At 39.3% G+C, this 12,149-nt stretch overlaps 1 protein-coding gene across 1 annotated transcript in view; it reads left to right on the top strand.

Annotated features, from left to right (window-relative positions):
- TMEFF1 (transmembrane protein with EGF like and two follistatin like domains 1) overlaps positions 1-12,149 on the top strand; it is a 128,412-nt gene that overhangs the window by 84,550 nt on the left and 31,713 nt on the right. The window contains exons 4-5 of the mRNA XM_050892232.1: positions 75-101; positions 11,834-11,930. Coding sequence (XP_050748189.1) covers positions 75-101; positions 11,834-11,930 — 124 coding nt within the window. The remainder of the gene's footprint in view (positions 1-74; positions 102-11,833; positions 11,931-12,149) is intronic.

Genomic DNA, 12,149 nt, shown 5'->3' with positions numbered 1-12,149 from the left:
CTGAACAAACAGCTGTTCCTGGAGCAATATTTAATTTGCTTTCTTTTTTTTCTCCTCCTCTGTTTCTTTTTCAGATAATGGCTCTGGGTCAGGAGAAGGAGGTGAGTACCAAACCCCAGCTATTCTTGCTTTTGGTCTTTCTTTTTTAGTATATGTGTGTCAGTTTTATGTACGTGGTTGCTGTATACCACATGAATTCAGGAAAAATTATGACAACTTAAAAATATGCTTTAACGTTGCAGTGTTATCTGACCATCTCAGAACAGTATTTGTATAGGAATAGGTTGTAGTGTGCATTTGACCAATGTTGTACTTTCAGATTTGACCTATATAATTTTTCATTTGTTGCCAGCAATATAGTATAATATTTAGATCGCTATTTCACCTGTATTTTGTTCCTGGAAATGTCCATTCACAATAAATTTCTTACCTTTTTCTTTTTTTCTTGCATTCATTTCCTTAGCCTCTACAACATCTGGTTATTACTTTATCCTTGGTCAAACATGTTGCCTAAAATATATAATGATTGCACTATGATATCTGTTTTTATCAATCATTTTACATGTTTCTGTTCAAAGCTGTATATTCAAAGAGGGGATGTAGCACAGCTGGTACTAGTAGAAGTGTTCCTAACTTTGAACACATCTTAACCTTCTTCCAAGGATTAAAAAAAAAAAAAAAAAAATTTTATCTTAATTCTATCTTTGATACTAGTAGCAAGAATACATATAGAATGAAAAATGTGAGATATAGATATATACAGACACGGAAAAGCCATTTTGCTTTTAGGCTTTGCTTGTATTAAGAAGGTGTTGCAGTTCATACTGATGGAACTGAGTTTTGAAATATCAGAAATCTTGTATAGCTTCATGAAAATATGCTTTTGTGGAAAACGATCAATGGCATCACTGTGTAGCTAAACATAACAGTTAACTTTCCGAAAATCAGGAGCTAGCTCCCTCTTTTTTCCTGTATCGAGTGAAGGGGAGGCATTTCCCTCCCCTTTAATAAGATGCTATCAGTAAATTCCTGGGCTGCTGCTAGCACATGGCCATTCTCACCTTTGCTTCCTTTTGGAGCAGTGTCTGAAGGAACAATTTTCTGCTCAAACACTACCTCTTCTTACCTTCCCTGGTGACTTTTTTCTGAAGCTCTTCTTCCTGAGATTGCATCACGCTCTTTCCCCAGCTCTGTTTGCTTCTCCTTCCCACTTCGTTACCCAGCTTGTTATTCTACTACAGCTGCTCCCCGCAAGCCAAGCGTTGCTTGCCTCGGTACTGCTCGGCAGTTGTTATAGGAGACAGATGACAGTAATTTAGTCCACTTCTGACTTCTATTTTTTGAACAGTTTTAGAAATGTTTGAATGCTGTTGGGATTTTTTTTTTTTCAGTATTTCCCAATTGGATACAAAAATCCCCATTAAAGTCTCTTGTAAATGTTACTGTGTTGGTCTGGAAGAGATTGGCAGCCGACTGACAGATGTGGGGATTCTTTGGGTAATTTTCTGAACAGTTTAGAGAAAAGTAGGCCAGAACATGCTGCGTTTTGTTGGTTAGACTGCTCATTGAAGAGGTGAAAGGTCCACGTTCAAATATACTCATTGCTTGATTGGGGGCAGGAGACTGAACCCAGGTCCACCGTCTTGGTAAGAGAGGTCCAAAATGGGTCTCCCTTTGTCATTGCTGTTGGTTTTGTTCTCACTTGAAATACTCATTGAGCCTGGGACAAAGGGAGCAGGAGGAAGGATGCATGCTGTGGAAAGGCTTTGTTAGCTGGGACTCAGCGTGCCAATGCATTTTAATTATTTATGCAAAATAGAATGGCATCGGTTGAGGAGATTTGGTGGTCCCTCCAAGCTACCTTGTAGCAGTGGTTAGTGCATTGTCTTGGGAGGTGGAATACATAGGTTCAGTTCACTTCAGGCAGAAAGAATTGAATCTGGGTCCCTTGGCCCCAGGTGAGTATCTGCACCACCTGGGTATTGAATAAAGAAGGGACGACATACCCAACGACCTCCTCCAGCAGTTTTGTGATGTTAGCCCTTCATTTATTTGGCTTTCTTCTGAGTGCCTTTGGGCCAACTGAAGTGTTCCCGCATCTGTTCAGTATGAAAACAGTTGGGTCTAGTTCTTAATTTTAGATAGAAAAAATATTTTAAACAACCAGAAATTGGAAATTCTGCTTGGCACTTTTTCTTTTTTTTGGATACATCTAGGCTATTTGTGACACATTGAATTAGAACTGTCCTCATTCACCTTCCTCAGTGAACTGGGTGTTGGGTAATACTTCTGCAGAACAGTTGGCTAGTCTTCAGCATATTGAGTCATTTTCTGTGTCTGAAGGCAATCCTTCAAAGGATGGAATCCACTGTTGCTTTGATTATTGAACTCTGCTCTGGCCAAAAACTCAATATTTTTGTACTCACAATATTTTTGTATCTGGAATTGGTTTTGTTCCATTATTCAAGTAACTGTAGAAGTGTTACAAGGAGACATTAAAAACATCAAAGACTTATTACAAGTTAAGAGAATTTAGAATTAAAACCAAACTTCCAAACGAATGCTGAACCTATTGAGAATGGAGACGCATTGTTTGGGATCCAGACAAGAAGAAAGGGCAGGAACCCAGGCAGAGGGTGACCTGCAGGGTAGAGGTGCTCCCTGGTGCACACCGCAGTCCTGCCTCCCTAGTTATTCCAGCTATGGGACTGACTGGAGCACAGCTCCTTCCTGGTCCAGTCTTCCCCATTTTCTTTTGGAGGAAGCCAGGATATGCTAAGATATAATAATCACCCAGGCCTGATGATAGTTTAATATCGTACTCTTGGCTAAGAGTGCACAAATGGGAACGAAATTGCATGGGGAGCTTCTGTGCCCTGTGGATTAGGTACAGCTACTGCTTGTAAGTACAAGGAAGCGGCAATGGAAGTGGAAAAATGCAAGGATAAGTGAGAGCGAGTCAGCAAGTGAGCAAACATGCTAGCTTAGAGATTTGTGTTTTCTTCCTAGGATTTACATTTCCAGATGTTAATCACAGAATCAGTGTTTGCTATGTTTCTTAAACACACAATTAGTGTGATTGTGTATGCACCAGTGATGCTTGCACACACGGAATGGATGAATGCAGCTGCTTGTATATGTTCAGGAAGCATTGCGATTGCTGTGCAGGAGATGTACTGTTTGCTGGTAGATTTTTAACTGTGAAGGAAAGTACTGGGAAAGCATCTGAGTTGTGCTCTTCAGCTATAACTCGGCCTGTGACAGTCTCCACTGCTGAAATTAGCTGCTTGCCTCGCAGCTGAGATTTCTGCTCGTGGTTCACACTGTTCTCTTTCATTTTCCAGACGCAGAACAAGCTCATTAATGATTCTGAAACTTGACTTAATGCAGATTTTCCCTCCTACTCCCAAACTGTATGATGTTAAATGCATTCATTTTTATGAAAAAAAAAAAAAAAAAAAGAGTAGATTTAGAACCAATTTAAAAAGCCCACAGAGGTCCTCTTCCTCAAAGACTATTTCAGACAATGTCTTGCCTTAGAAGTTGTCATGTGCCACAAAAATGCTAAAGACCGTGGAACTACTGAGCCAGGTTCTCTCCCAAATCATGTTTACTGTTACAAAGATACTAGATTTTAGGAAAGGAATTAAGAGTGGAAGAATTTTTTCAGTACACCTGAATGAGATGAAGGAGTATAATTTTTAAGGATGACACAATTGTGTAGTTGCCCTCTGACATTCTGGATAAGCGATTTCCATTTTCTATGCTCTGATGGCACAGTATTAATAATGAGTTGTAATAAAATTACTCATTTTGCTCATTTCAGAAGTCTGAACCTTCAATTAGCATAATAAAAATTACACTTATGAAACCAAGCTGTTGATCACTGTGGCAATGGGTATCCTGAAGCCACTTCTAAGAAGAGTATGGATTGTTAATTCCAAAATTAGAGAAATCTCAAAAATCTCATTACTCTACCATTATGTTTCACCCATACAGAAAGCAATGTCAGAGTGGGGACTCAGACCTAAAAAAGTTGCTTAGTTGAGATCACAGCTGAAGATGGTGAGATCCTTTAGATTTGCATGTAAGACATGGGCTTCTCTCTGTAATCTCATATGAATCATTCTGCAATTTCCCGGTTCTGAAGAATACAGTCAGAAAACTGGCTCCTGATCCACTTTCTTTAAACAGTGATTTGTTAGAGTTTGAGGCAGAACTGGTGAAAGAGAAGTTACAGGCTCAGACTCATGTTCATCTCTGCCAGTTGTAAATTGCAACACTATTTGACCTGCTGGATGTACTTCCACAACTGGTAGATTAGGGCATGAAAAATGATTCTCAGGCTGTCACGTGTACATAAAGGAGGTAGATTGCTAGCTTGCATGAAACTTTTTCTTTTTTTCTAACAAGAATTTACAATTTTTATTTCTGATGGAACCTGCCATGTTCTCCCTGCAAAAAGTACTGTCCTGACTCAATAAAGTAGCCTCAGAAAGGTTAACTTTGGTAGGTTTATATGAATGTGACTAAGGATGAGCTTTTACAACTTCTTCTTCGAGGTACCTTCTATGTGCAAATAGGGTTTTTTTTTCCTCAAGTTTACAACTTGTTACTAGCCAAGAAGGTCTAAAAAGAAGCAGTCATCTTAGTGATCTTCTTGCCCTTTTGCTCTAAAAAGAGCTGGCACTCAGGACTCCTAGTGTGGTAGAAGTCCTATCATTTAGCTGAAGTAGTCTCCATGTTCAGAAGATCTCAGTCTTGTGTTAAAGCTATTGTCCTTGTAAATATTCTAAAAAAGATCCTAGCACGACATTGCCCATCTAGTAGTGAGACAACTGAAAGGGCAATCAGAGCCATTGGTCTAAATTCTGCTCAGATTTACAATTATATCCTACATTATTAGAAGAAATTTTGGCCCACTGCAGATGGGAACACTGATTCTTAAAGGAAAGCTTTTTAAAGACGAAGTTGGTTCCTTTTTTTGGTCAAAGGTATTGATGACAAAGATAATTTGCTTTCATCTGGCAGTAGTCCTTATTCGTAAGGCTTTTTTTGGTAGTATTTTCCATCCAGCATCCGGGCATAGTGCAATAACTTTTGAAGGAGAACCTTATTTTTTCTGAGCTCCCAGGTCCCGTCTTTGGTAAACGAGCACTTCTGAGCCGTTCTTCCCGTATCCCTCCAAGTAAAGGCCTTTTTTTTTCTCGCTCCATAGTCCTTACTTTTTCTATTTGATACTGCCAGCAAATGGCAGCTGTGATGTTGACTTTGTGATATAGTTACGCCTTTGCAAGGATGTGTTGAAAACCATCAGCCTGTGTTACATACACCATCAAAGAGTTAACAAATGGTAATGACTTTTCAAGCCAGCTTCTCAGAGACAAATCAGTGTCCTAGAAGAGGCAGGTTCTGTGCTCTAGTAATCAACCAACAAGGGTAAGATTTCTAAGTCTCCTACTATGCCCATAACATTAATTTTTTATTCTTTTGTTCTGCATTTATCTGTGTACCTAAGCAAAATGCACTTTTGATATTAAAAAAGATGTAATGGTAGTTAGACAGATGGCACCCAATCATTTCAGGCTTTTAAACTAAGGAAATAACATGCTTGCAATACATATAGCTAAGTTAATTATTGTTAAAATAATTTGTTTTGAATTTCTAATCCCTCTGAATTTTAATGGCTAAAGTATCTTGTGATGAACGTCTAGCAGATTGCATTTAGTAATTAATAAATTGATATACAGTATGTGCTTTTTAGCAGGCTGCCATCTGTTCCTTCGCCTCGCTGGGGACAACACTTATCCAGTAATTGTCACACAGTCAGGGTGGTATAAACAGACACAGTTTAGAACCTCGAATATTTTTCATTTTAATTTGTAATAATGCTACTGATTTGTTTTAATGTATTTTAATATGACTGCAGAAACTTGATGGTGATTAACTAACACTCTGGGTAGGAGGTAACATCACGTCTCTTAGCATATTTCTATAATGGTGTGTGACTTAAGATTTAAGTGCCGATTCCATCACGTGGCTTGTCACTGAGTATCACTTTAGCTTCAAATAGCCCTATTTATTTCTGTTGAGATCCTACTCCCTGTAAGTAAAATTAACACTGAACTATAACTTGCAAGAATTACTGTGTTTTCACCAAAGATTCAGCAAGGCAGAAGCAAAGAGCCTGAACGTTCACACCTTCTGTTGGTGAAAACTTATTCTAAGCAGGGTTTTCAGCGGGGCTGGAGCTTGCTCGGAAGGACGCTGGAGCCAGGGGCACAGAAGGACAGACTCCTCTTGCCTCTTCTGCAGGATGACAGATAGCAAGTGAGGGCAGGTTCATCTCATGCAGCCTGAATAGGGCCTGCAGAATGGCATTCGGCGTGTTCATGAAATTGTGGGACACCTCCCTTGGCATCTGGTGACTTTCTTGTCCTTTCCATTTTCCACCATCATCTACTCATGCATAATTTCCCTGGTGGTTACTCTGAAGTTGTTGTGTCTTCCTTTGGAGAAAAAGGAGTTAGCTGCATTTGAAGCAAGGCAGTGGAGTGAATGGATATTCGAGTTCTCCAACCAGAGGGTCCTGCAGTGTAAAAGCTGATCCAGCTCTCACAGTATGCCAGCTTTCCCCACCATTATCCATGGCGTCATATGCATAGAAGCAAAACAGAAGTTATAGTTGTCAGATGTGTAAAATACCTAACACATAACAAGGGTAGTGGTGGTAGGGAGTCTTACAGTGCACGTCCTCAAGTCCTTTGCTTAAAAGTGCACATGCTATCATTATCATAACCACTGGGCAAACATATCACCTTGGCTGGGTTGTGATTAGGGTATGAAACTTCAAACTCTCTTTCTCTAGGCACCTCAGTCACAAATAGACCAGGAATCCTTGTGTTAAACCTGTAATGCCCCCTCTTGCAAAATCAAACTTCAAAGGCTGGTATCTTTACTGGAGCACGCTTACAGCTGCAGTGTGTGGTCTATACTGCACAGGGAAAGTATTTTTCAGCCAGGTATAGATCTCTGGCTATACCACGCCAGTCTTTGCTTCTAAGCCAGCTGGGTAGCTGGATAAGAGAACAGGACCTTCCACACTGGTAAATATTGCTTTTGCGTATGATCCAGCAGCATGGTCAACATAATTCCAGACACAGCTTGCCAAAAATTTGGGATAGCTAACAGTAGTTGTTGCACTTGCTTTAAATATATACTTACAGACAAAAGAGCAAGTTTGCAGCTTTGTTTTAAATTACAGGCAAAATCTCCATTTTAACGAAGTGTGTCATTAAAGTTGCCCTAAAAATTAGTGGAAGAGAGGATAAGTAAGTCACTAAACTGTTCAGTGAACTGCAGCCCGTCATGTGTGATGCTGTGGACTGTGGTATTTTGAGAGGAATTTCCAGTGCTAGCTGTGCTGAGGGAATCACAGTCTGATCACGGCGGGGTTCTTCTGTACTTTTGGGTGCGGAAAGGGATTTGCTGCGGTCCTTCCTATTTTTCCAAAATCTTTTTGAGATTAGTTGCTCCCATGAGATACAGCGAAAATCACTGTACTCCCAAAACAGATGACAGGAAATGGTTTTCAGAGGGGCTTTCCCAGACAAGGGAATCTTTATTCCATCCGTACATTGCTACTGAGTAGTTGCAGCTCCCCACAAGCTCCCCCTGCTTCATTGTGAACAGTGATAAATACATATATACAGCAGAGCTCCCTTTCCAGGCCATGCCTTGGGGCAGACCAAACTTCACCTTGACACAGACTGATGCTTTTACTTCAAGCCTGATTGAAAACCCTCAGCAGAAACCCAGCCATATTGTCATTGTAGGAACACACAAATGAGTTGCTGAGGGAAGCAATTTACTGCTGGCCAGTTCCTCGAGAGCTACTGTCCATTTGCAGGCTCCTACCCTGCAGCTCCTAAGATATAGCTGGCCGTCTTCTGCAGAGGAATAATGACTCGAGGAGAAGTGTTAGGGAGCACTGCAGCTCAGAGAGACAACTGGGAGTCACAGATCCCATCCTTGTGCCTCATTTCTTTTGAAAGACAGAGCATTAATGAGGTGCTGCCCTGAAACACAAAAGGAAGCTGAAAAGAGAGGGAAAATGAGCTTTCACTCAACATGAAATTAAGATGTCAAAGAACAGAATTAATCAAGATACCAACGAAAGTGAGGAGAAGAAATTCTGTAATCATCTATACATCAACATTATAAGCCTGCATAATAAACAAGAGGAGCTTGAATTGCTCATTTGGGAGCATACTTTGACCTAATTGATATTACTGAAACATGCTGGAAGATCTGATTGATTGGAATATTAAAATTAATGGCTATAACCTATTTAGGAACAGTCAAATGTGGAGGAGAAAGGAGAAGGGAGGGGCAATCTGTCAAGGGATGCATTGCCTGTTTGGAGACATTTGCACCAGAGAAACTTATGCTCTCAAATATTAATGGGTTAACTTATTTTAACAGCACACAAGTTGGGTACTGAAAATGTCTGCTACCAATTCAGGCTGAAAAACAGTATTCATCTATTCTGTATTGGTGGGAAAAGCTCTATTTTCTTGAAGGACTTCAGTCTAAATTATATGCAGTGTCTCATGCTACTAGTACTAAAACATCATGCAGCTAGTAATGAAAGAAGCTTCTAAAAATTATAGATGGCTGTCACCTAACTTGGAAATGTTGCATCAATACACATTCATCTGTATTACACCTCATCCTGACAGGTGTAAATTATTGGTACCTGAGGTGCAGGTGTTCTTGACTTGCACATATTTATTCTTTGCAAACAAAATGCAGTACAGGTAAATAATTCTATATACATAAGGTCCAGCAATTTCTGATCAGGAAAAAAAGGCCACACTTTTTCTAAAACAAACCTAATTTAAAAAGGTAGAGAATGCAATTTTAGGGGGAGAGGAAAGGAGAAAGAGAGAAGTTTACACTGAATAGCATATAGAAACAATGAACAAGTAGTTGTGGACTACTGTTTATGAAAATGAAAATGTGTTGGGGCATTCACAGGGAGCAGAACTAGAGCCCATGAGGAACAGTGTGCATGTGCACATGCATGTGTGTACATGTTGCTTCTTTTGCTCCATTACAAAACTGAAATGCTAATAGTGCAGCAAAAGTGCTCTGTAAAGCATTCTGGTTGTATTTGTAGTCAAGTCAGATAGTATATACAGGATATGATGAAATATTTTCCATGCTAGCAGTACTGCAGAAGGATATTGAGCACCAAATGTTGAAGACAGTTGTTTTGCAACCAGCAAGTCTGGCTGGTTTGCACCTGAAAGCTTTAAAAATAGGTGGTAAAGAATTCTGTGGGCTGACGATGACTTTTTTGTCTCTTTTTCTTCAGCAGAACAATGAGAAATAATGTACAAATATTTTGAGAAAAGATAAATGTGATGATCAGGGGATGATCGGGGGGCTACAGCCTCTTATTCTGACATCCATCAGAAGCAAAGCAGTGGAATAGAAAGTGGAGGAATCAACTGAGTACAGAATTAAGGGAGGGGAAAATATTTAATGCCAGTTGTCCTGGTTTCAGCTGGGATAGAGTTAATTTTCTTCTTAGTAGGTGGTACAGTTCTGTGTTTTGGATTTAGTGTGAGAATAATGTTTCCACAATACCACTCATCATGGATTCATGGAAAACCTTTATTGAGAAATTTACCTTTTTTTTTAACTTATTTTTCCAAGAAAGGCATTTGTACGACAGAACATTTTATGTAAGCATACCACCTCAAAACAATCACTTTTCTCAGTCAAAGGTAATCTATCTCTCATACAAGTCTAAGTAACTAAAGGGCACACCATCCACACAGCACACATCTAATGTGCAAAAATATTGCCGATCAATGGATCATTAAATGTTAAGGAATCGTTACAAAATGAGTGTGTTTCTAGGGACTGTTCTTGGCCTCATGACCCCTTCCACTGGTGACCTGGGAGCAAATCAGTCAGTACTGATTTGGTCTGGATGACAGAGGACAGGTCACTGAGCTAACAGTGTGCCCAAGCAGGCAGGATTTTAATGTCTGAGGACAGAGTTACATGTAGCGAGTCCAGGATCTAGGTGATTTTTCCTCGATGTCAGCCTCTCTCCTACAGACGGATGACCCTGAAAAGGACTCATTGAGGAATAAGGTGGATAATAAAGTGAATGTGAATAATAATGGTCAGTGCAGGAAAATGGTGAAAAATTAATATGATTGTTGGATGTTTTAACTGAAGAATATCATAGATGGTATTTGGCTTTGATGACAGCTCTTCTGGACCAGTGTGTCCAGCTCTTGTACCCGTAACTCCGGAGGGTGTTAACATGCTGGGGAAGGGCATTGAGGGTCATACGAACAGCAAAAGAAGTGGAAATACCATGAATGAAAGCCATGAGCAGTGCCATTGGTTTAACTTCTTCAAACTGTAGGGGATCATTTATTGGCATGGAAAAGTGAAATCTGACACTAAAGGACACTTTAGGATGCCAAACACAGGCATAGGAATGTGGTATCTAGAAAGAAGGAAAATCAAATAAGATGTACATTTGTAAAGATAAAAGCAAATGACCTCTACTGCAATTTAATAACAGTAGTGATAGAATTTCTACAGTGGGAATTTTGTAATAAAGTTTGATATGTATTAATCTTTGAAAAAGGCACAGCATGCTTTAGACAGAAGTTAATTTGAGAGGCTCACCTGCACTATTCTTCATGTAAGCGCAGCCCCACAGGTAGGAGGGAGAGATTCCCTTCAGCCAAGATCCAGGAAAATTAGGAAGGACTGTTGTGGATTTCTTTTTCCTATTTACATTTAAAGAATGCAAATGCAGCTGTTTAATTGGTGGTGTTTGATTTGCTGTTGCTACAGCACATAAAGCTGCTATGAGAAAAGGAATCACTTTGATCTCTGTCCATCCGACAGCCTTGTGTAGTCAGCTGTACACCACCACGATACTGCGATACGTTAACTGGTTCTCGACTCCCTCTGCAGATTTCTGTGGTTCTTTTCCTTCTTTTCAAATATCTAGCTCTCCTTTATCCCTTTGTTAAAATAAAATATAGGAGTGATTAATGGTAGTGAAATGGTAAGAGTATAGTTAATTTCTCTTTTACTTGGTGAAGAGTTTTGATGTCCATGTCAACGATAAGATTCGTGCAGATATTTTTAGGATCAGAATATGTGAGATATTAATTTTGCTTTTTAGGGTACATAGCATTTCTACCAGTTTCTTGTTAAGATGACTTTTTTCTTTTAGTCCTGTACAACTAAACAGAGTAATCTGGAAAATATACCACAGCATATATGAGATATGAGCACAGTCTAATGCCATCATTGGGAATCAAAAAGGGGAAAAAAAGCAAGCAGTAACCTTGCATAAGGATATCTGTAATTAAAGACTGTCAAAGAAAATAGCATTCAAATCCCTACTACCTAATATTCAAGGCCATTAAAAGGCACAGGGTTTATCCATTATCAGTGCCAATTAAGAGCAAATGTGACTGGGACACATGTCAATGCCGGTTGTGTGTCTGGTGGGGCGAGAATAAATACAAATCACTGAAATAAGAATAAAGGAAGAGTCAATCAATGAATCATTAGTGTTTTCAGGGATGCTTTCTCATCACTGGTACAGTTCTACCAACCTCCAATTGCCTGATTTTGAAAAAGGGAGCACTATTACTGTTAATAGCTTCAGTATATGATAACTTCATGTTGACAATATACCTGAAGGCAAATGGATTTAGGTAAGCAAAATCAGAGCTTAATATGAAAGTCATGCTATCTGTTAACAATACCTTATTTTTTTTAGAGTATGAAGGATCTGGGACAGAAGTTCAGAGAAAACACTCAAAATGTGGAGTTTGCAAATATAGGGCTGAGTGTGATGAAGATGCAGAAAATGTTGGGTAAGTAGTAAGTTTTCCTTAACAATATCACTGAACAAAAGGGGGAAAAATGTTAAAAAAAAGAAAAAGTACATGATCATCTGCTTGACTATGTTTGCTCTTACTAATTGAAGCTTTAATGCTGTCCAATAATAATATGTTTGCTATGTGTCTGTAAAGAACAAACCATCTGCAGTTGCAAGGTAAAGGGAGAAAACAACAAAGAGATATATTGGACAA

Source organism: Gymnogyps californianus, chromosome 2 (assembly GCF_018139145.2).
Source record: "Gymnogyps californianus isolate 813 chromosome 2, ASM1813914v2, whole genome shotgun sequence".
Taxonomy (NCBI): Eukaryota; Metazoa; Chordata; class Aves; order Accipitriformes; family Cathartidae; genus Gymnogyps; species Gymnogyps californianus.
This window is presented reverse-complemented; position numbering and strand designations above follow the sequence as displayed.